This window comes from Melitaea cinxia, chromosome 7, assembly GCF_905220565.1.
Source record: "Melitaea cinxia chromosome 7, ilMelCinx1.1, whole genome shotgun sequence".
NCBI lineage: Eukaryota > Metazoa > Arthropoda > Insecta > Lepidoptera > Nymphalidae > Melitaea > Melitaea cinxia.
Genome location: NC_059400.1, coordinates 15,080,916 through 15,106,392, shown reverse-complemented (window position 1 = coordinate 15,106,392; position 25,477 = coordinate 15,080,916). Strand labels below are relative to the sequence as shown.

The 25,477-nt window shown below is 32.8% G+C and overlaps 2 protein-coding genes across 5 annotated transcripts in view; one reads left to right on the top strand and one right to left on the bottom strand.

The window, feature by feature from the left end:
* Positions 1 to 2,051: 2,051 nt before the first annotated feature.
* On the bottom strand, positions 2,052 to 2,816 carry LOC123655052 (myophilin-like). Its single transcript, XM_045590896.1, has one exon. The coding sequence runs from the start codon at positions 2,663 to 2,665 to the stop codon at positions 2,102 to 2,104; it is 564 nt and encodes a 187-aa protein (XP_045446852.1). The 5' UTR covers positions 2,666 to 2,816; the 3' UTR covers positions 2,052 to 2,101.
* A 13,094-nt stretch (positions 2,817 to 15,910) lies between these two features.
* The window catches only part of LOC123655408, a 30,476-nt gene continuing 20,909 nt past the window's right edge, over positions 15,911 to 25,477 (top strand). For all 4 annotated transcript variants that reach the window (XM_045591225.1, XM_045591224.1, XM_045591223.1 and 1 more), the window contains exon 1: positions 15,911 to 16,101. In XM_045591225.1, coding sequence (XP_045447181.1) covers positions 15,936 to 16,101 — 166 coding nt within the window. In that variant the 5' untranslated portion in view covers positions 15,911 to 15,935. The remainder of the gene's footprint in view (positions 16,102 to 25,477) is intronic.

Here is a 25,477-nt window from a genome sequence, read left to right as displayed (position 1 = left end):
AACAACATCTATTTTTCATCCCCCTAAGTTATAGGGAGCGGGGGATTAAGGGGTTAATAACATATATGGCAAAACAACGTTTGCGGGGTCAGCTAGTAATTATTATAAATATTGAGTAAACATTATATGGAAACCGTGACATCGTATGAACTATGAATAAAAAAAATTAGCAGACGCAGCTAGATGGTTGAAATTGTACATCTAGTCGTATCATTGAATATCGTAGTTAAATAAAATGCCAGAACGTCGCTATATCTGGTTTTATATACTAAAGTAAAAAGATAAATATTTTATAAAATGTAAATTGACAATCAAAAAACATAAGTATTATTATATCATCATCATCATCATTTCAGCCTATTACAGTCCACTGCTGGACATAAGCCACACAAGTTCGCGCCAAAAATGAAGTCAATTCATGTGTTCTGCCATAGTCACCACGCTGGGCAGGCGGTTTGGTGACCGCAGGGCTGGCTTTGTCACACCGAAGGGTTATCCCGCCATCGGTCCGCTTTTTAAGTTCCAGGGTGGTATTGGAATTGTGTTATCCCTTAGTCGCCTCTTACGACACCCACGGAGGGGGGTGACTATATTCTTAATGCCGTAACCACGCAGCATATGTATTTATTATATTGAGTTAGGTTATTGTTATATAATTTAATGAGTGAATCATAATCGAGACTTCAATTTCAACTAATTTTAACATAAATGTAACTATAATGCTTTGTAACTCAAAAAACTACAAGGAACGAGGTAGCGGAAAATATACTAAATCAAAGTTATGACGGCTTTTAAGTCGAGTTACTTAAATAACAAAGCGTATGAACTAGTTTACCGTCCAATGGGTTGCCTGTTTTCTATTGCAGATAGCAAATCAAGGGAAAGGTAATCACCGATGTAACAAACTGAGCCCGGTCAAGGCTCATAAATACCGGTCGGGACCGTTTCAATGCGATGGCTTAGGAAGAATTAAGGACAGATACCGACTATAATGCTATTTACAACGAAACTATGTGAAATTTACACATAATTATCTATCATTTTCTATCGCTATGAGTGTCGCAGGTGTTAGAGCAGGGTTGGTGATTTTTAAATAGACGAAACGACCCGGGTTCGGACATCCGTGCTTCCGCTGACTGCCGACGCGTGACCACGCCTTCCGGTCGTAGGTGCTTTTGTTTTACAATCGCTTAAACATACTTTCGTACTAATTTTTGTAATGTTAAAAAATAATTAAATATATATCTACACTTTTGGCAACCGTCAACAATAACTAGCCTAATAAACTAATTATTCGAGTCAAATAAAACTAGAGGATTTAATATTAAAAATGGAAAGTTTCTACGTAAATTTGAATTTATATTTTACAAATTTGCGTATGAATAATTAGTTTCTACTTATAAAAAGATAAAAGTATATGATTACCTATAATCTTGAGATGCTATCGTACAAATTATAAATTCTGACTAATGTATATCCGTCGCATATTTAATGTATGAGTATCTATATAACCTACAATAAAGTATTTCACAACATGTAACCTTCTGTAATAACCGCAGAAACACTAAAATCTATAAAAGATAATTTCCATGTCATTTATATCGTGAGGTAACCTTTACCTTGCCAGGCAACGGATTTGCGACGAGGTTGGATCAATATACCGTATAGTGACGTAAGTTTATACATAGGCAAGTATTTTGTTGGCACTTTCCTCTGGAGCTAATGATAAAACAACAAGCCCAATAACGTAATAATTTGAATTATTTCAATAAATATCTATGTCATATGATTCTCGACTCAAACATAAGAAAATATAATGAAAAACTAAAAGTTTTAAATTTGAACAATAATAATAAACTCGATAGTAATTGTGTATTCTGTCCATAATGGCGATGCATTAATAACAGCTTCTCATAAGGATATAATAAAATTGCACTTAACAATATTGCAGTATACATCGAGTAATCGAACCTTATCTAATCGCCTTGAGCTACACATTCTTTCAAATACACTAAACGCTCAAACCACACCTAAGGACAAATAAAAAAGTATTAAAAATAATAAAAAATATATTTATTAAGTTTAATTAAACAAATACAAATTACATTTGACGCCTATTACCGAATGAGATGCCCGACTGCTGGCCCTTGTTCGTACCGTACTGTAGTGATATCACGTTCTGACCGGCTTTTAGTTGGTCTTCGGTAAATTCTCGTACATTCTTCTCGGCTTCCTTCGGCCCGATGGACGGCAGACCGAAGTTACCGGCCTTCCTCCCCAAAGACTGTAGACAGATCACCACAGAGTAAAGGTTCTGTTTCTCCCAAAGATCGATCGTCTGGAATGTTTCCTGCGCGGGCACGCCCAATTTCTTCACGGCTTCGAGGAAGGCGTTTATATTTTCCATGCACTTGAATGCCATCGTCGATTTGTTTATTTTCTTGACCGAACCCTCCTGAAACTTGTTAACTAGGTTGCAGAGAAGGGTACCATCTTTAAGTACTTCGTATAGATTGTCGACATCTCCCGAGGTATTCTCGGGTTCTCCAGTGATGCTCTTTATCCATTCGAGAGTCTCTTGAGCGATGTCGTTGTTATATTTGCTGTTGATTCTCGCCTGCGCCTCGGCGTTGATACCAGCTTTCCCAGCGCGATATTCAGCCATTTTTTGTGTTGTCAGCTTTGCGGACACGTAGCCACTGAGCTCCTTGTGATAAGGAACTCTCAATATCAGCTATATGACACATTATACGATTGATAACGATTATCGTTACATCAATGTAACCGCTTAAAACTTTATCATTTTCACTATCGACGAAAAAAAACTTTACGATTTGATTGCTCTTTATAAAGGATTTTGATTATTAAACTGTGAATAGTTATCATGTTGTCCTGTATTCATTAATTTTTTTTTATATATGTACTTACTATTTATATCTAGTTTATTTAAATATTTCAAATAAACGAAATCGAATGTACATTTTTATATATAAAAAAATAAATAAAAACTAAGGCCTAAAAATATTTCAACATATATAAAAACTTTAGTTTTATTACCGTTCTTCAAAATAGTTTAATTTTCTGTGAAAAAAAAACAAGTTTTAAATGTTTATTATATGGGGTCAATAGGTACTGTTACCACATAAATTAATTATAAAAACTACTTATTCATTAATTGGGAATAAAGTTTTTAAAAAATAGCATGGATAACTTGTCCAAGTTATGAAAAATTAAGAAAACATGAAGGGTTACAAAATTTCATATTCATAATGCGTAACTTATAATTAATAAATAAAACATTTCTGTAATTAAATACACAAAGAACATTCTGGAATACTTCAATGGTCAATCTTATCTGCTTTATAAAGGACTTGATTTTATCACATTAAAATGATATCATCGGTGACTTGAAGGAAATAACAACAAGAAGTCATTACAATATATTTATATTAAATTTATTCAAAGTGCTATATGAAACTATTTTCATTGATTTTATTTCAATAATTATTTTTAAACAACAATATTATATTTTTACAGTAATATAACTTTTTATTAATGCTTAAAAATAATTTGAAGAATTATCAAATCTTCTTTTTCAAAATTTTTGATTGTAATTTGTAATTGTAATGTAATTTGTAACTATAAATACTATGGAGCAAAAACAAATTATTGATTCTCATATATATGTGTAAGCCATAAGAAAGCAAGTTCAGAAATTCTGTACTCTACCCTATAAGTAAAGAGTTTTATCTAATATGAAAATAACTTTTCACGTTGTAATATCAAATGAGATTAGAAAACCAAACAATCTCTTTTGGTTTATAATGTTAATAAAACTTTTTGGACCGTGCCTCGGAGAGCATGTTAAGCCGTCGGTCCCGGTTGTTATCATGTACACCTGATAGCGATTTTTACTAATAGTAGGGAATGTATCTGCCAACCCGCATTGGAGCAGCGTGGTGGATTAAGCTCTGATCCTTCTCCTAAATGGGGAAAGAGGCCTATGCCCAGTAGTGGGATATTACAGGCTGAAGCTTAAAACTTTTTTGTACATGGTTGTGTTGTAAAAAAAGGTTTTTTATAAAACCTATATCACCTTGTCTCCATAAGTGGGAAGAGATGGTGTTCAAAATGCTACATAATAACACTGTGCGCTGGAAATTGCCACCGATAGTAACAACCTTTAATTGGTGTTTATAATTATAACTAGGCAAACTGCTTCATATGCTTTTTGGGATACTATGGGTAGACTCAAACTAAATATACTACAGCAATAGTATACCAGAATACTAATACTTTTCTAGAATATCAATAAATTAATACGCGAAGCAAAAATTTTGTACATTTTTACAAAATTTGCATGGACGGAGTAGTTTGAAATTTCGAACACTTAAAGTTTACATAGAGGAGTGCAGAATGCTAAAATTTTTTTTTAAATTAAGCACAAAAAATACATTCAATCAATGAAAAAAAAAACGACACACATTGCCATGTATTTGACACACACGCATATACACTGTTTTGTTTCTTATAACAAAAGTATTGTCTTTGACAACAGAACCTTAATAATGTTAAAACTTATAATTTAAATTCGTTATGGTCGAATTTCGACCACTGGGCGCCTACTAGTATATATAAATCTGTAAAATGCTTTGTTTCGTGAGTTGTAGTAAATGAGAAACTATTTATTGTTTTACTTTCCTCAGAACTTAAATAGTAGTAGTAGATTGACAAACCTATAGTAAACAGCAACATACTTTCACAATACTTTCGTTAATAACTAGGAAACAATTTACTTAGGTAGAAATATCAGAAAAATATTTGACGATATATGTTTTTAATGGTTTAAAATAAATGCATCAACAAATTTAAAATATTCAAGTGTGTAAACTTTATTGTTCTTATACATAAATTAAAATTTGTTAAATTACTTGCTGGAGTGGGTTCCTTGTATTCAATAATATTTTATTTGAGTCTGTACTACTGATTTTTTTTTTTTAACAGTCCTAGTACAAACTGCATTCTAAGCAGATTTTTAAATAATTTTTTTTTATTTAAGTTCCAAAGTATCAATACTAAAGTTCATCGGAAACCCAACTTAATAAAAGCATATTTTGAAATTGAAAGTATGTATAAATATCATATGGTGAATATATAGGCTTTTTTTTTATAAATGAAAAGACCTATACAAATATTTTTATCATTGTTCTAGACATAAGCAGCTCTTGCTTAATTCAACCTTACCAAATCCCAGAGTATTGCGTTATTTTATTGTGCTTTATTACCAAATAAAACAATGGAACTGTGGTGGATAATTGGAAACAAAGAACATGCTATCGACCAATGATAAAATTAGGTACAGATATGGATCTCGAAACAATTGATATCCCCTTGCAAGCCTAATGAATGGATAATTATATGGCCATAATATACTTTTGAATGCTTTTCTGTGTAAACGAACAAATGGGATTATGTCTTATTTTTGCAAAAAAAAATTTAGGTACCTCTGATGATTAACATCAATTTTGTTAATTTTAAACCAAGTCTTTTATAATGCTAGCCACTAAAAATAGTTTTAAATGAACCTCTTTCAAAAATTACATTATAGTAAACAAGTTGAAGAATGTACAATATTGTTATAGGTGTAACTGTAAAGTTTCCTATATTAGTTTTGAAAATTACCCACTAAAAGTTTTTTTTTATGTTTTACATTTTGTGCTGTAGTTAGTTCATTTTTCTTTATTAATTCAAATTTAAAAAGTATCTTGGTAAGTCTTTGCGACATAAAAATAAGTTGAACAGATTATTTCAATAATTATCAATTATTTACGTTACATCAATACCCTCAAAATAAAATTCCAAATTATATTAAACGAAAAAAAAAACATATTTTTCTTTTAAAAATCAGTAGACTATTATACGTCAAATATTCGTCGTCATAGTTTCAAATGTGGTAAAATGTCTCGTATCGGAAAAATTCTACAAACTAAACAATTAAAATTAAAACGGTTAGAAAAGAAGACCGGCTTTTTAAAGTAGCATTTTATCCCTTATTCCACCAAGTATTTAAATAATATACTCAAAGAACGGTAATACGATTAAATTACAATTTTTAAACACATTTTAGATAAATAGATAAGCATTGATATCGTGATCAGGTAAGTAGGTATTTGAATATCATGGAACCGAAGTTCACTTAACATACAATAAAATATCTTGGACTTACCTTTTCTATCAAGTAACTTTGCACGAAATAATATCACTTTACACAAAAAGAGCCGTAATTAATAAACAATATCCATTTTATTATTTCACAACACCTCACTTTCACGAGATAAAGTTTTTACGATCTGCCAACGTTGAGCGTATCGTCTGTGCGACGATATATTTGTTGACACAACAGCAACTTAAATTAAACGTTCGGAAACATTTCCCAACCACTGCCATTAGAATAGAGTATGACTCTATCCCCTCCACCTCTCCTCTAAGCATGTGACATTAGTGCTGCGATTTGATTGGTAACTGTTAAGCTAAGAGTTGTGACATGATAAAACTGTAACTATCGATATCGATTAAATTATATAGGAAATAATAATAGTAAAGTATGTTTTTATCGTTGCCGTATTGATTTCGGTTAGGGAACTAGGGAAGTATCATTTTCATCTTTGTTGAAAAATGGTAAAAATTAGCCAATAAAAAAAAAACATATATTTTAGTACATTAAATATTTTTTTAGTTTGACTGACCTAATTCTACCTCTTAAAACTGTCTTATTAAACTTATTGTTCATTTAGCTTTCGTATATAATTCTATAATTCATAAAACATGAATTAAGGGTATCATGAGCATATACAAAATTTTTATGTTTAAATATTATTTTAATAGTATATTATTTTTGTAAATTAGCAAAATTAATGTAAGCACTTAACAATTAGTTAAGCGTCCAAGTTCTACTCAGTAGAAAATGAAGAAAACTATTTTTTCCTTATTAGATAAACTTGTTATCCCCATTAATTAACATTTAAAAATGTTAGGTAAATTAATGTATTTAATAAATATACACGATCGTATGTTTCTAAAATTGACAATATCTTGCATATTTTCATAACAGCTGTTTATGAACAATATTTAAAAGCGGAGTAATTTAAATTATTTTAACTTTTATCCCCGTAGAACGTATGTAATTACAATTAAACTTCCATTTAGCTTATATCATTTAGTCAGTCAGTCAGAACAGGCTATTGCAGTCCACTGCTCGACATAGACCTCCCCAAGTTCGCGCCCGATCCCGGTTTTCTGCAATCCTTTTTTTTCTACGTGGGGAAAATCCATCATGGACCCTCCGGCGCGGGGGCGCCAGAGGGTTATGTCATGGTTTTCCGCAATCCTCATCCAATCTAAACCGGCAATTTTACGTAGATCGTCGGTCCAACGGGCCAGAGAACGTCCCACACTGCGTTTGCCAAGTCTCCACTCCAGGACCTGTCTGCTCCAATGGCCATCGGTCCTGTGACACAGATGACCAGCCTATTGCCACATCAACTTGCTATTTTTTTAATGTCAAATAGGCAGGCATTTGACCACAATCTCACCTGATGTTAAGTGACGATGCGGTGGAAGGTGGAGCATGCCTGCCTAATAACAGCCTATTCACTCTGGCCTTGAAGGCACCCAGATTGTATCGTTCGGGAAACACAGACGCGAGCAACGAGTTCCATTCCTTAGCTGTGCGCATCAGGAAAGTAGTGCCAAAGCGTTTTGTGCGCGTAGGTGGCATATTGATGACATAAAGATGGGACGATCGACCGCGCCTAGTGTCCCGATGGCGGAAGGTTGTTGGGGGAATTAGATCGTGCAATTCCTTCGCACACTCACCGAAATATATTTTGTAGAACACCGACAGACGAGCTACCCTACGCCGATGATCGAGACTCTGCAACTTGGTGTCTGTCAGAGTAGGGTCACCTATGAGTCTCTTAGCTCGTTTTTCCACCGAGTCCAAAGTTGCCAGTTGGTATTTGGCAGATCCATCCCAAAGATGGCAGCAATACTCCATACAAGACCGAACTTGTGCTTGATATAGTTGAAGCAGCTGTTCCGGAGTGAAGTAACGCCTAACCTTAGAGAGAATACCTAGTTTTTTTGCTGCAGTTTTTGCTTTGGACTCGATGGGTTGCCCGAAGTTCAGATTGGAAAATTCTGTGGGCCCTGTATATACCATTCAGTATTATATAAAATTTGTTATATACTACACCGATTAAATCGATCATTTGATATCGTAACATGAACAACACTAAATATACATTGACATTGACAGTTTGACATTACACTAACGTTCGGAAATTAAGAGTAAAGAAGGGTTATTTAACATTTTTTATTATTTGAATTAAATTAATATAAATCATTCAATAATTTATAGTATTATTACAAAAACAATTACTTAAAACAGTAACTTATGAATAATTTTCATATCGAAAAGATTGCCATAGGAATTGACTGAAAATGGATTGTTCTCAAAAATTTGGCGCGGAAAATATTCATAAAAATGGTACGGTGATTAATAATAATTAAACTTTACTGATTTTTTTTCAGAATGCAGAAAAAGTACGAGGTCCAATTCCATCAAGAGAAGTTACTTCTGTAGTCGCGAAACCGAAAGCTTACGAATAGTGAGAAAGTTGCATAATAGACATAACAAATAGCATCTTTACGAATTAGTTTACTTATAGTGACAAAATTGAGTTATAGGTATTGTAAGGAAAAATTAATAAACGTAGCCAAGGTGAAAGAATCCCTTAATACGCATTAAGAAAACACATACGACAAATATTGATCGAAACACGTCTACTGTCCCATAAAAGCTTCTCTACTAAAGGTATATTAGAATTTTATAAATTAATAGTCAAATAGTACAAAACTAAACAAACGGGTTTATAGAGTCCTTTTAATTTGTTTAAAATAATTTTATTTTATTTTTATTTTATAAAAAGTTCAGAACTCGTTCCATCTCTCTTTAAATAGTCCCAAACTTTCTTATGAAATCAATAACCATTGAACAAATCACGGCAATTTTGAGATATCTATGATTATCCGCCATTGTTCTCATTCATATTGAGAGCGTTTAAACATTGATGCATTAGAGACAATGTTGAATTAGTCACTTGGTTCATTATAGCTGGAACATCCATACGTTTTATCTTTCAGCTTTGATCTTGGTAGGGATAAATATTTGTTTTAGCGGGCTAGATCTGCGATCCTTCAAAGATCCTTCAAAGGTCCTATTATATACTACTAGCTTTTACTCACGGCTTCGCTCGCATAGATTTTTTTTACAAAAAGTGTCCTATGTTACTTCTAATACCTCCAAAAATATGTATACAAAGTTTCATGATGGTCGGTTTAGTAGTTTTCGCGTGAAAGCGTAAGAAAACAAACTTACATTCACATTTATAATATTAATAGGGATAGTAGGGATATTATCCCTATAGTAGGTATTGGTATCTGATAATTCAACTTAAGTTCAGTTTTTTTAACAAATTGCATGCACCTAGCTTATGTATTACACATGTGTGTATTTTTGTCATAAATATACTATTATTGCAATGATAAAAGATAGATAGATAGATAGATACTCTTTATTGTACACAACAACGATCAACACAATAACATATTACAAAAAAAAAACGGTGTACAAAGGCGGTCTTATCGCTAGAGTAGCGATCTCTTCCAGACAACCTTTGGGCATATAGGACACAGCGTAGTGAAAGCGGTAGGGAAAAGTTTAATGTGCATTGTTATTTATGCTTAAAATGTATTTATTTCGATTCTTTATATATATATCTATAATTAAGAGCGTCATGAGTATTCGATTTAAGACATAGATGTAGGTAGGTACCTACCTACTATACAGATCAATCGAAATAAATTAAACGTAAAAAAACTTTTTAATGCGCAAAAAAGACTCTTCCTTTAAAACTCTTACTATCAACATATAACGTCTTATGACAGTTTATATTGAACTTGGGGAGGCCTATGTCCAGCAGTGGAGTGCAATAGGCTGAACTAACTAACAAGTTAGATAAAAACTGGTCGCGAGATTTACTACGAGATACGAGATTTACTTTACGAGTACATCGTATCTACTAAGTTTGAAAATTTGAAAGTTTAAAAGCAAGTATTCAATTTACTTATTCATATACACATGTAAATTTATAGGTAGATATAGTAAGAGAGAATTAAAAATAATTAGGTCGCTATTTTTAGAAGTCCTTCATATCGGATTTAAAATAACCACTTTATTTTTCGAGTTATTCTCAGCAAGGCCTTTCATTTGATACCCATATTGTAAGAGAGCATTAAAAATACTTAACCCGCTTTTTTAGACTATTAGATTTATTTAGAAGTCCACTATATTAGGATATAATAGGATTATATCATAAGACTAGCTTCTGCGCGCGACTGCGTCCGCGTGGAACAGAGGCGCGCGCGCAATACTTTATCATTATTTTGCTGCGATGTTATTTTAAAACTGCGATATCTCCTGAGATACTCATTTAAATCGAATTATGTAAAAGGCTATTTTGTTTTAAATTAAATACTTGTGATGAATAACCAAAAATAAATATATTTAGATAAGGATTAATATCATGTTTATAAAAACATCGCAAATAATGCATTATTTTAGAACAAACTTGGTTAGCATAAAAAAGGTTATAGTAAGCCAACCTAAAAAGATAGATATGTATATGCTGTCGCAGACTTTTTTTAGAACTTTTAAAGTGGATCAATTCTGTCATACATGATTTTTGCGAAACTTTAACTGTTTTCACAGCGCACGCAGCGGAAGCTCGCAAAAGGAAAAAAGAACTACCGATTTTGAAACATTCTTCATTGGTGCTCCGCTTCTTTTGGTCTTAGCGTGATGATATATAACCTATAAGCTTCCTAGATTAATGGGCTATCTAACACAAAAAGAATTTTTCAAATCGGACCAGTAGTTTCTGAGATTAGCGCGTTCAAACAAACAAACAAACTCTTCAGCTTTATAATACTGGTATAGATTAAGAGTGAGATCACCTCATTTTTCGAGTTATTCTTTCCAAGCCCTTTCATTTGATACTCATATTATAGGAGTGTATTAAAAATAACTAGTCCAACTAGACCACCATCTTAGATGTTCCGCCATGTTGGATTTAGAATGATGTCACTCAGCCAACCATGCATCGTCATCCAAATTATACGTGTTTACAAAATTTCAGCTCCATCTGTTGAATACATATACTTCAAAATTGAGTTGCAAGATTCCACCCTAACAAACATTGCAAGCTACACCTAAATAAAAGTTTTTGAAATGGCAGGAGTTTACACATTTATCATCTACATACAAAAACTATTAAAGAAAAATACTGGTTTTGTAATATCTAAGTCTAAATTATTGCTTACTTGAGTCTAATCATTTTTCATTCATAATTCCATCTTCATAGAAGAAATCCATGTCTTTTGTTGAGTTTTGCACGATTTTTTTTCAATTCTACTTTTGGTAAAGAAAATTACATACCTTGAAAAATATTTTATAAGATGTTTTGTTGTTCTATTCTTAGTAATAACATGGACCTATTTCTATGAAAATTTTATAGATAGACGCTTGTCCATCCATTAAATTGGATTAGGGTAAGATGGGTGCCTAACCTCACTAACAAGACGAAACGTAAAGTATAAGTTCGTACAAAAACAAAATAGTTAAATGGCATTATTTTTTTTTTATCTTTACTTGTTGTTAATTGAGTGATATTTGTATATGAGCTTTTTTTAAAATTTAAGTTAGTTTTCATTTTAAATGAATTTTTGGTTACATATTATTTACAAACTGAATCTTGAATGAAATATTGTGAGGCCAACTTTTTTGCCATTTCTTACATCATATAGTAATATGTATAAAGTATCCAGCATATCTACCGTATGTTCAAAGGATTCTATATATTCTGCGTTCAAGGTTATTTGGATCTATTACTGGGGCGTATTCAGAATTAAGAAATCAAAGATCATGAAATATAGAAACAACCTTAACTGAGGTAGGGCACAGCAGGAATTTCCTGTTCAAAATATGGAGCAGCCCGACTGGGCCCGACTCGACCTTACAGAAGATCACAGCAAAATAATACTGTTTTCAAGCAGTATTGTGTTCCTGTTGTAAGGTGACCAGAGCTCCTGGGGGATTGGGGATTGGGTCGGCAACGCGCTTGCGATGCTTCTGGTGTTGCAGACGTCTATAAGCTACGGTAATCGCTTACCATCAGGTGAGCCGTACGCTTGTTTGCCAACCTAGTGACATAAAAAAACCGTCTTTAAAATAAGATTATTTACATTTTACTATTCCGTTGGCACAGTTTGTAGTGGCCCAGCTCCCTGCAACTGGGGTTGTGGGAATGGATGGAAATGATACATATATCATCTTAGGAACAGAAGACCGTGTGTATGTTAAAGATATAAAGTTGTCCTTTATAACAAAAATAGAATTAATAAAATCGAATAATGCGTAGTGAATTTTAACGATGTACATATTTTGACTTTCATTTTTGTTTCCAAGGGAAGTGAATTGAGCCCAACAACCAAACCGAAAGACAGGTCGACATATAGACTACTTACTATGACTTTCTATTAACCGATTTGTATGAATTTACAAAATCTGCTTAGTATTTCCTGATGATAGCCTCTACAGACAACCCTGTAAATTTTTCTCTTTGCTATATTACTATCAAGGAACTTGTGACAACATAAAATTATACAGCATAAAATTATACGGCCACCCAACCCAAGTCCTTGTTCACCGATCCAGCGGCGCGGATAATTTTCATTTAGAAAAAACCTGACAATCAGCGCTTAGTGGGCAGGACATCCATCCATTTGGAGGATCAATGAAAGAGTTTTGCGTGTTGCAAACGAAATCAGAATGATCCCGAAACGATTCGTACGCAACGCAACGCAGCAAATTGTGCTTCGAGCTACAATGTGCTTGCAACAACGGGGTGGTCATTTTGGACAATTGATGCATTAGGTCAAAATGATAAGCTTAATGGCAAGGCTATTTGATTTTAATTTCCTAAGAATAATAAATGATTTACGTAGATACATACTTTTGTTTTATTCCTACTCCGGTGTTTAACTATGTTAACTGCTTTTTTTAAACGCTGATTTAAAATGTTGTATCTGAGTAATGATTGTGCAATATTTACTTTTAGACAGCTAAAACCATGTATAATAACTTAGAATTTAAAAAAAGTAGGGTAATTAGGACGATTTTTTAAGAAATTTTAAAATTAATGTAAAAATGACGAAAAAAATAACAGATTTTCATCAAATTCTTCTTTATTCTAAATTTATAGCATTAATTTTCTAGGATATTTTTACTTTATGAGCATTGCCTATTATTAGCAAGCATTATAAAATTTACTCCACCGTGATAAGATATTTAGTTTAAAAGTTACACCGATTTATTTAAATAGGGCTAGCAGCTGTAATTTTTTTTTAATATTCATTAAATATCAAATATAATTTTTTTATTTATTTTGACATTTTTTCATCGATGAAATAGGGTGTAGTTTCCCCGATTTTGGTAATGTACACTTTATGAAGACTCACCTGTATATATATATTAGTTGTTCGACTCCTAACTACGCTCTCAGTTAGTTAATATTTCAGTTTTTACAACGTTTTTTAGGGCCAAGAATAATAATATTGGACTATTATGTACAAGTACGTTGCCAGATAAGGTCGTATATTATGACGAAAGTAAAATTTAAACACGTGATTCATAATACCTACAGAACCCTCATTCGAAGAAACATAGTTATGAGTCGAACACCATGTATAATAATAATTGAATATAATATAGACAGATAAATTAAACATCGAAATATTTGCAAGCGCATTTCCAAACGACAAATTGAATCAAACTTTACTTATAACCTTTTTTTATGTGTTACTTCCTAACTTTTTACTGAGTACCGATTTATATAATTCTTTTTTTAATCGAAAGCTGGTGCTTGTCATGTGGTCCCCTTTAAATTGATCGAGACCTGAGGAGTATCTTTTCAGTTATCTTTGATAATAATAATTCAATTGATTATTTTTTTAACCGACTTCCAAAAAAGGAGGAGGTTCTCAATTCGACTGTACTTTTTTTTTAATGTATGTTACATCAGAACTTTTGACCGGGTGGACCGATTCCGACAATTTTTTTTTAATCGAAAGGTGGTGTGTGTCAATTGGTCCCATTTAAATTTATTTGAGATCTAACAACTACTTTTCGAGTTATATCTAATAATGCGTTTTTACTTGACGCTTTTTTCGTCGACCTACGTTGTATTATACCGCATAACTTTCTACTGGATGTACCGATTTTGATAATTCTTTTTTTTTGGAAAGGAGATATCCCAAGTTTAGTACCATGATAAGGAAACCAGGATCTGATGATGGGATCCTAGAGAAATCGAGGGAAACTCTTGAAAATCCACAATAACTTTTTACTAGGTGTACCGATTTTGATAATTTTTAATTTTATCGAAAGCGAATGTTTATCATGTGGTCACATTTAAATTTTATCGAGATCTGATAACTATTTTTTGAGTAATCTTTGATAATGCGTAGTTACTTGACTATTTTTTCGTCGATCTACGTTGTATTACTCGTCGATGTAATTGAAGTCGGTTTTTATTTCGTTTGCGAGCAAACACAATTATTGACGACCTAGATTGTATTACTTTTCGATATAAAATCAAGTCGGTGTGGCGTATCCACATATATATTGTTTTGGAATTCTATATATATTTTGCTATGTGTACATTGTTTTATTTCAATATTATTTTTTAATAAAAAGTACTGTGTGACTACGGTACTAAAGAATATAGCCACCCCCTCTCTTCCCGTGGGTGTCGTAAGAGGCGACTAAGGGATAACACGGTTCCGCTACCACCTTGGAACTTAAAAAGCCGACTGGTGGCGGGATAACCACCTAACTGCTGGCTTTGAAATACACAGGCCGAAGACGGGCAGCAGCGTCTTCGGTGCGCTAAAGCCAGCCCTGCGGTCACCAACCCGCCTGCCCAGCGTGGTGACTATGGGCAAAACACATGAGTTCGCGTTATTTTTGGCGTAAACTTGTGGAGGCCTGTGTCCAGCAGTGGACTGTATAGGCTGTAATGATGAATAAAAAGTCGGTGGAGAAATAGTAATCCTTGAATCTTGAAATGAGAAATATCAAAGATCTTATCATTACTTCAACCGTTAAATAGCACATTTGCTAAATCGGTTTTGTTTTATTTGTGAGCAAAGACAAATCATTGCTGTGTTCGGTATTGTCAGGCTTGTGAGAAAGAAAATGAAAAAGAAATCTAATATGGCGATTCGGTATCTGACAACGGTATCCACGAGATAAAAGTAATAATTTTTTTTCTACCATCGAACTCTACAATATTTATGAGAAATTTTATTCGCTAATATAAATCTTAAAGTTGTACCTACTTGATTAATAGAGGAAAAACGCAACCTGAAAGCTTATCCTGCTGTGAGAGTCTATTCGTAATTTATGTGCAGGATAAACTTTATGAGAAACTTGTGAATCCGGCACTAAATAATTATATTCATGTGTGAAATATATATAATAATTATATCAATTATAGAAATGTGTGAAACAAGTTTAAAATATTCCTGTTGTTGATATTTTTTAGATTCGGATAATGCAACCTACCTCAATAATATTACATGAGCTATCGTAGTTTACGTGGTGTAAACAAATTGAACTTGAAATCGGTCGCAGTCGTTGTCTAGCGAACAAGAGCGAGCGGCTCGCTGCGCATGCGCGAGGTGCGTGTGCGCGGAGGGCGGGTGGCGAGGCGGCGAGGGCGGGCGGCCGGCGTCAGTACGCGCGCGCCCTCGCCATGGCTCGGTGGGTGCCGGCCCTCGTGGCCCTGCTGCTGCTCGTCTCAGACTCGTCCGCCGCGCGCAAGACGCCCCCCCCGCGCACCGAACCGCAGATCGAGGAGGTCACCGCCAAGCAGCTGGAGCGAGTGCTGGAGGAGAAGGACTACGTGGCGGTGTTCTGGTGTAAGTGCGCGTGCGCCGCTGGCCGGCCGCCAGCGGGGCCGCCCCGCCGCCCGGCTTCTCGCCTAGAGTTAATGATCTTCGGCCGCTCGCCGTGGAACGCCGCTTGCGCGATATTTTAGCAGCGAGCCACGGCCGCCCTTGGTTATGCAACCGCGGAGACAATAAAACCCGAGCCGACCGCGGCGGTCGTCGGCGCCACCTAAAATGGCGCCGAGACTCGTTCCTCACGGCCCCGTCTCCCAAGGTTGCCGGGCGCCTACGCTCCCGTTCGGCTGAAACTATATCAGTGTGTGCCGCACTATTAGCTGAAATAGATTTCCATTACGTGATATTGGCATTCCGAATGTTTTAGCTTGTCGCCAAGTTAAGGGTCTCTTTGCGCAGACCCGTCGAGTGCTTATAGTTCAGTCCCGAAACAGTCTCTCTGTGTCAACACAGTTAATGTACGTTATCCCCAAAATATAGGTTATTTACAACCATTTATCATTACCGTTCAAAATGTCAAAAATGTCTGATATTAATAGATTATCAGATTTTTTAAATCTGATAATCGAAGCTTTGTAAGCTGAACTGAGCTGAACGACTAACCTAGACTGCAAATCCACGCCAGAAGTCGTATTAAATGTTATGCGCTCGTATATCGCGTCTGGTCGAGGTTAAGTCAACATAAACAAAAATAAACAAACTTGCACTCTCCAGCCAGATCTCTACATTCTTCGAACACCTATTAGTTTTAGGACACTTAATATAATAGGAATAAACCGAAATATGTGTAATGTAAGTAGATTACTTAAAGTGAAAACTGTTCATTGCTCTTGTGATAAAGTATATTTTAATTTAGAAACATGCTTAATTTAATGATCGTATCATAAAATTTTTGAGGCTAATTTAATGACTGTAAAAGATTTATTTTTACTTGTTAAAACATTTTCAATTGCATATTTCAGAGTAAATTTTGGCTTACGGATTTAAATATTATTGTTCTTAATTCAGTAAACTTGTTAGAATGAAATATATTTGACATGAAAATAATTTAATTCTAAATAAATTAATAATTTATAGGGACCGATTAAATTACTTATTTTCTAAGAACCGAAGTTAAACGTATTAAAAATAGTATCAGTTGTCTAGTACCTATATAAGAAAAGATATAATTACGAAAATTCTGTGGTACAAATGTTTCGTTTGGAATTCTTCCAAAATTATAGTATGTGATCAATTTATTTACTGGATTAACTGAATTTGCGACGTTTTATAAAAAATAGGCAATATTTGCCCTCGAAATAGTGGTAATAGTTACAAACTATTTAGTGGATTTAGTATAATGTATATAATATTAATAAATAGGTTAAAAAAATAATCATGTATACAACGTGGGTATATCTCAAAGCAATAAAACCTTTTCGATTCTTGAAAAAAAAAGATAAGTAAAGACACTTAAAAATACATTAAAAAATTGAGTTAATTTTGATTGATGCAGTCAATTGGCTCAGTGGTATCTTCGATGTATAACAGTATACATAACTGCTACGGTTTCAAGCATGGTGTATCTAACAATTATAGTAAAGCAGTGTTTATATGTTACCTATGTTAGATATAAATCGTACATTATTTATTATTAATACGTCAGCGGTCAGTAAATGATTTGTCGCTAAGGAACAGTTTACAGGACACATTCCCAAAGTTTAAAGCTTGACAACATAGATTGTATCGTATGAGTACAAAAATGTTGTATCTACCTCCAATTTTTACTCACATTGCAGTGATTTTCAAGAGTCACTGACTTAAAAAGAAAACTTATAAATATTACTTAAGCCTCATTACATAAAAATATCAAATTTTGACTTATCAATGAATTTAAAATATAACGTATTGCGTATTTTAACGTATTTCTAATGTAAAATGACTCTTTTTATTCGCTATTACCATCCACTTTACCCAGGTTTGAATAATGTTGTCCAACTACAGGATTTGATCTGAATATCTAGCGTATTTGTTATAACTCAGTCATTCGTTGTAAGTTAGTCTGTCTCCATCAGTTGTTTGATAGTCAAGACATTGACCTGTATATGACCTGTTCAGGGCCAGTTCGTTTTTGTTTTGTAAAGGCATCAGTAGAATTTTTAATAATCGTTTTTAGGATTTTCTTAATACAGCATATGCTTCTCTTCACACTTTTTTACATGGACTTATTTTATTTTTAAATTTTTTAAAAGTATTTTTTGCAATATTGAAAACTTACATTTGTTACATCTATTTCTTTTGATATTAATTATTTACAGGATATTTTAAAGTTTTCAGACTAGTATATGTCTTAATTGGATAATAAAGGCATTAGTAACAACATATCTGACACCTCAGTACTCAGTCACTTTGTAATATTCAACAAACAGTAAATAGTAAAATATTAATTGCTGAATTTATTATAAAAATCACCAAAGTATAAAATATCACAAACCATCAACTCGGTAATGGCGGCAAGTATGCTAACATTTCCGCTGAGTCGCAATTCCGATAACTTGAGCGAAAATAAGTCTGCTATCCGGTCAAAATTTTATAACTGTAACTGATCCAACACTAAACGATACTATAATTTTTAAAGTAAAAATTCTTTACTCACGCTTGACTGGGGTGTAAGCTAGTGAATGCATGACGAGAGCGTTTCGAACGGAGGATGAGAGGGTGGGTTAGTTATAAATTAGTAAAGATAGAAAAAGAATTACGTCTCGTAAGATTTACTTTTGATTTAAAGCACCCTTTTTTTTTCTAAGCAATGATAATGGCCAAAAATACGTTTAAGACTAGAGAATTCAAATTGGACAACTTTCAAATAATTCGAAAAAAGGTAGCGCACAAGTTTTCAATTATTTGTTTGCAATTATTGGTTTTGATTTAGCTTAATTAATTTTAATTTTAATTTAGTGTTTGTAGACTTCATTAGTCTTAATCTTTATCGTCTAATACACATACGTCTATATAGATACGGTTACAAATTGATCTAGAGCGATGAATATAACATGAGTAGATACTATATACCATTGTTGATTGCGAAATTTCCAAAGTTAGTAGTTTCAAAGTTATAAAAACAGTTTTTAATGCTTAGTTATATCTCTCATCTATAATATATGTATAAATTATATTTTGTAAAGCTCTAAGTCTTAAACTCTATTGTTTAAGTACCATTTCGACACCAGCAATTTATACTAAGCTAACTCTTAAAAGTGAACTTTACAATAGAGCTTATAAAAGGGAAAAACGTGAAACCTTTTATATTAATTAAGAAACTTATTTGAAATTTGGTATCTTTAATAGTTAATTTATTCATTGCAATTTCACAATTTTTTTATTACATATAAAAACACATTTTATCAAGTTCGCATTAAAAAAACAAACTTATCGAAAAGTCGAATTGGCGTAGTATAAATTGTTGGTGTCGATTTGTGTAATATTCAATCTTACTTTAAACAGTTCATCCTTTCGATTAAGGAATTTGTTTCCGATTGTATATGTGGACACTTTTTAACAATGACTTACTGTTTTTAATAATTAAAGCAAATTAGCTCAAACAATTTAAGAATACTTTTTAATAGGGGCGACGCCTTGTATTAAAGGAATTTATGAGCAATAAAATCGATGATTTGGTTGGTAATAAAGAAACGCGTGTTGCTCTCGAGAAACGGTCAGGCAAACTCTGTTTTTCGTAAACATTTCAGTTTCATTGCTATTTACAAACATATTACCTTGAATTAAAATTTCGTTGACATCTTATTAATGGATTGCAAAATACTCAAAATTAAGGTATTAACTTTTTTGGATTGTGGGATCGTACATGATACTAATTTGAGTTTGTTTTCGTCTTAGATATATTAGAATTGTAGTTTCTACTTCATTACGTACGTTGGTTGTAAAGTTCTGGTTTATATATTTTATAAAGGGCTGGTCTCACCGGTTGAGGAAAAGTTTATCTATTAAATAATTTACGAATAGACTTTAACAGTAGGAGGCAGAATAGGTCATTAGGACCTACGATTCAGCCTGTAACATCCCACTGTTGGGCATAGACCTCTTTCTCGATGTAGGAGAACGATCAGAGCTTAACCCACGACCCGGTACCCACTACGGTTGGCATATTTCTGCTCAAATGATAAACTACAAATTTTTAAATTTATGTTTGTATTCAGAAATATCTCATAAATATAGTGATTGTAAAAAAGAAAAAGAAAGACGTTGAATCTAAGAAGTACAGGTGCTCAAAAAATATAATGATCGATTCAGGCTGTAATATCCCACTACTGGGCATAGGCCTCTTTTTCAGTTTCGGAGATGGGTCGGAACTTAATCCAGCACAATACTACTCTAAGGCTTGGTGAATAGACTCCCTACAATGAGTAATTATAGCTATCAAGTGATTGAGAACATCCGGGAAAGATAGTTCACACACAATATCCGAGTTATGGCTCAAGGACAGAGACAGGCGAGGACCTAAAAGACAAAAGTTCGAGGATTAAAAGTTTACATAGTTGCAAAGCCATTTATACTATCATAAAAAGAGTAATCTTTATATGACTAGATCTGGAAACGGGCGTATAGCTCGCAATACTAGAAGTTACGCACGCTGCCGATCCTACACACCTCATCCCCTCAGAATCTTTGTTCAGCTTATTCACCACTGGAACACAACAATACTTGAGAGAGGTATTATTATATTTTGTTGTAATTTTCTGCAAGATTAAGGCACTTTCCCACACGGTCCGCTCCAGATTTTTAGCAGGAATAAGAGGTAATCTTCACGCTGTAGTCCAAGTATTACGTTAAGAGTACCTATATAATGAGTTACGAATCTATTTCATGCTATTCGTATCATCACTTTTCATGGCGTCGTAAGCATAAAATAAAGAGGAAAATAAAATTTCAGCTTAAAATTTTCCTATGTTTCATTTACGTAGTTTAATTCGGACTAAACAACTCTTTAACGACAGTTAAAGTGATCATTAAAACGTTCATAATAAGGTACATTGTATACGTTTTCTGATGTTTACAAAATTAAAGGAAGATTATCAAAGTAGGTTTACAAAACGTAGAGACGTGTGTTTGTCCTATTTTTATACTTTTTGAATACGTTAGGAAAGCAAAGAGAACAGGAAATCCACCTGATGGTATAACACCTCACTCTGGAACATTTAGTACCTACCTTTATTGAACTGATAGAAACTACGTTTGAAGTGATTAATTTTGCTTCGAAGTATAATAATTTCTTTCAAAATTATATATTGTAATGTTCGGAGAAAACATGTGTAGATTTTTTATATATCTCAATTTTAATTAAATGTTGTCTTGTAGTTATCGATTTTCTTTCTTTCAAAACGCTCAAATCAATGTGTCAATGTTCAATGAATATCCCGTCATTCATTTCCATATTAATAGATATGTAGTTATTTAATTAATATGTCTTTATTTATTTTATAAAATCATTTTTAGTTTCTGTTTATTTGATGGTTATATAAATGTAAATGGATCATTCCGCGTTGTTCTTGGTTTTAAATGTAGAGCACAAAGCAGATAGAAGCATGAGTTGGCACAATTCATGGTAGTAATTCCCTCAATGATTTGAAATATCTTATAAATTCGATTCGAAGTTGTGAATTCGAATAATTAATAATATCAATTATTTTATAACTTCTCATGTTAACACGAAGTATTATGCATAGCAATAATGTGGAGTATTTTTCCTAATAAGAATATATCAAATTAGTTTCTGTCACGATAGTCCAAGATGGAATGGATGGAATGATATTAATTTTTTCATCATCATCAGTTTAGACTATCACAGTCCACTGCTGGACGTTTCTAGGCCTCCCCAAGTTCGCGCCAGACATTATGGCGCGAACTCAATTGTAACAATTTTTTTAAAGAATAAAATCAGTATTATATAAATACGAATATCAATTTTAACAAATATTAAACATGCTGAAAATTAAGACATGCTTACTGGATGTGAGTCTGTTCTGAATTCACGTGTTTTATCCACTAGGTCATCTTGGTTATTATAGACTTGTTACTAAAAACAATTCTGTTGTGTAACGTTATTATTCGTAGACATAAAAAGGTACGGAGAGTACATACATATAATACAGTAAGAGTTTGTTTGATCGGTTATTAATAAAGTTTGTCCTCATAATTAAGCAACTTTTTTCGGATTTTATCGCTGTTAAGTTTTTTAGATGCCCGACGTTTCGAATACTTTGCAGTAACCATGATCACGGGAGGACTGGCAACCATGGTGTGAGCCACCCTATAAATAAAGTGGAATTCAATAATTCAAGCAGAAAAAATGTGTACATAAAAGAAAAACTATTTCTACTGCCTAGTTATGATTAGCTTATAAGTAATCTATTACATAAAAAGTCAACGAGGTCAATAGATTTTATTTCACGAATCTTCAAATTTTAATGCTAATTGATATTGTGATCAGATAGACATTTATTTCAATATCTACAAGAGTGACTGCTGATAAGAGACGTTTGCTATATAGGTACTTGTTGGCGTTGTAGAATTATTTCTTAGTAAAATCAACCGAACACATTATACGAATACTCAAGCTATTTTAATATAAGTTACGAGCCACGAAATCTCATTTTACGCGCGTCTGACGTTGGTTGTTGATGGTACTCTTTATGAATCACATCATTGAAAATGTTTAGGTGAGGTTAACTATATTAACATTTGCGTTAAACCGTCGTTACTAAAAGTTATCGTGACTTTTATTTTCTATAGTAAAATTATATCTCCCGAATGTATCGCGTATGTTACTAGATAAACAGTACGTTGTGCAAAATTTTAAAAGAAATGCAATTTATTTTTTAAAGTTGTAAATATTTGTGGCTTGTCTGCGATCATTTCTGTAGCCAACACTTTCGTATCATAAAACAATCCATTTCGTATCATAAACAGTCTATATGAATCTAATATGAAGTCTGCAGTAAATTCTACAATGAGATTTAGCTTAAAAGGCAAATCATAAGCTTCTTAATTTTTAAGACCATTTCATTGTTATTTATGATCCTCTTTCAAAACATCAAGTCAATGTTTTTATTTAGTTGTAGTGCTTTCATATTTCAATACATATAAAAACATTTCATTCAATGATTTCTCGACTGATTTTATTAGGCATTAGGAATTCGTTTACTTTATGTAATGAAATGCGTAAGTATTATCTACACTACTATGTAAGGTGGATTTCAAGAATAAGTAGATTCGATTAGTAGAAGACCAAAAGAGTCAATTTATTTTATATAAAAAATAAAATTATTGAAACTGTTTTGGTAGTTATTTTTAAATATGTGCTACGTAAGAATTTTATCATCTGCCGTGTATGCTGTGTCATGTGATTACTATAAAATAAATATTTTAATTTAAAAAAAAAACTACTTTGAAACCAATAATCTGACCTTATTTAAACAAATTATGTACTAGAATCAGTTCGACGTCTAGTAAAATTCGTTGACGTCTGTTTAGGAATTATCCGGATAGTTAGGCTTGTAGATTCTTCTGAGATAATCAACAAGTAAATCTAAACGATTTTAGTTTGATAAAGCAATGTCACAGGGCATACAATGTCCACAATGTCTGTTCATATATCTTAAAGGTCGCAGGGAACGCCCTGCACATGAAAAATGTTTTGTGAGAGCCGTAAACATGGCATATGTGATTAATTGATTACGTCGTGCGTTTCTCAACATCCGAAACAGAATTCAAATCCTCTTAACGGCCGTTATTGAAGTAAAACTTCTTTAGAAGCAAAGTAATTTCAAACTCGATGGAACGACAATGCGTCGGGATAAAAAAAAAACAAACACAAATGTATAGGAGAGACAGATAGAAAACGTTACACAGTATTTTATATTTTTGGGGGAAAACCTCTCGTAGGCTACTTTAATTCACACACTTTTTGAACATTTATTGAATTATACATAGACAATGGATACTTAACTTTGGACATGTAGAGAGTACAATTCAAATATGCCAAAAAATAATTATGAAACTGTTGCATGAATCCATATCCGCCAATCCGCAATAGAGCAGCGTGGTAGATTAAGCTACAAATCTCCCCCTACATGGAGAAATTTAGCCTAACAGTGGGACGTTACAGGCTAAATGCGTTAAATTCATTGAGCATTGGTGAAATCATTTGTGCTATTTTGGCACTATTGAAGACAATCGAATGAGAACTAAAACGATAGCTACTTATCTTTGTAATTAATAAACAGTATATTACAACTGTAGTCAGTAATTATACCGTTTATTAAGTCTACATTTGAGTATTTTAAGTTTTGTGAATATGTGACAGAATACTAAAGCAGCCAATTTCAATTCATTATTAAGTTTCAAAAGTTTAACTACTCGCCAAAACTATTTAAAACTGTAATTCTGTCTCCGTTACCAGCCAAAATTTTTGTAGATGTAATTTTTTTAACGATAGTTATTTCGAGAATTTCTTCTCAAAAACATGTTTGTTTTAGAATGTATAAACATTCAATACTGTTTTATAAATTAAGAAAGTCTGATCACGCTTAAACTCAAGAGCTACCATTTATTAGTAGCGAAAATTTATAATAGTAAGTTAAAGCTAGAAAATAGCCGGATTCGATGGTTTTATTAATAACTAAAAACATTATGTTAATGATGGGTAATCTATCACAGAAGTTATTTCGTATTCGATGCAAAATGACAAGAATTTTGATCCCTATTGAAATTAATCTTATACAATTTATTTATTTAATTCGAACAGCTTGTTTCAGCTCTCTCATAAGTCTCGTTCAGGTATTTTTTTTTCAAATGAAAAATATTTTTATTCGAAATACTATGAAATATTACGAAAACAAGAGAAATTGTGTTAATAATATATCATAGAAATTGTGTTAATAATATATCATAATTCCTATTATATGTTTAAATCCTTCTTTAACTATTTTTTATTAGTTCATATCGAGCAGTAATTATGCTTTACATCAACAAATTAATTCAAATATCATTACAGACAATAATACACAACTTCAGCTGAAAGCTTAAATAAACACATAAATAATACGAAATATTATTTTAAACGAATATTAACAACAAATAAAGCTTGATCTAAATAATCAAATAAGCTTGTAAATCGCGTTAAAATTTTGAATAGTCGTTTACAAATTATTCACTGAAAATTAAAAGTTACAACTATTCACAAGTTAGCTTCTTAAATAAAAGTATTACTGGCCATTAAATTGCTGTGTGGTTACGGCATCAAAGAATATAGCCACCCCCTCTTCCCGTGGGTGTCGTAAGAGGCGACTAAGGGATAACACTGTTCCACTACTGCCTTGGAACTTAAAAAGTC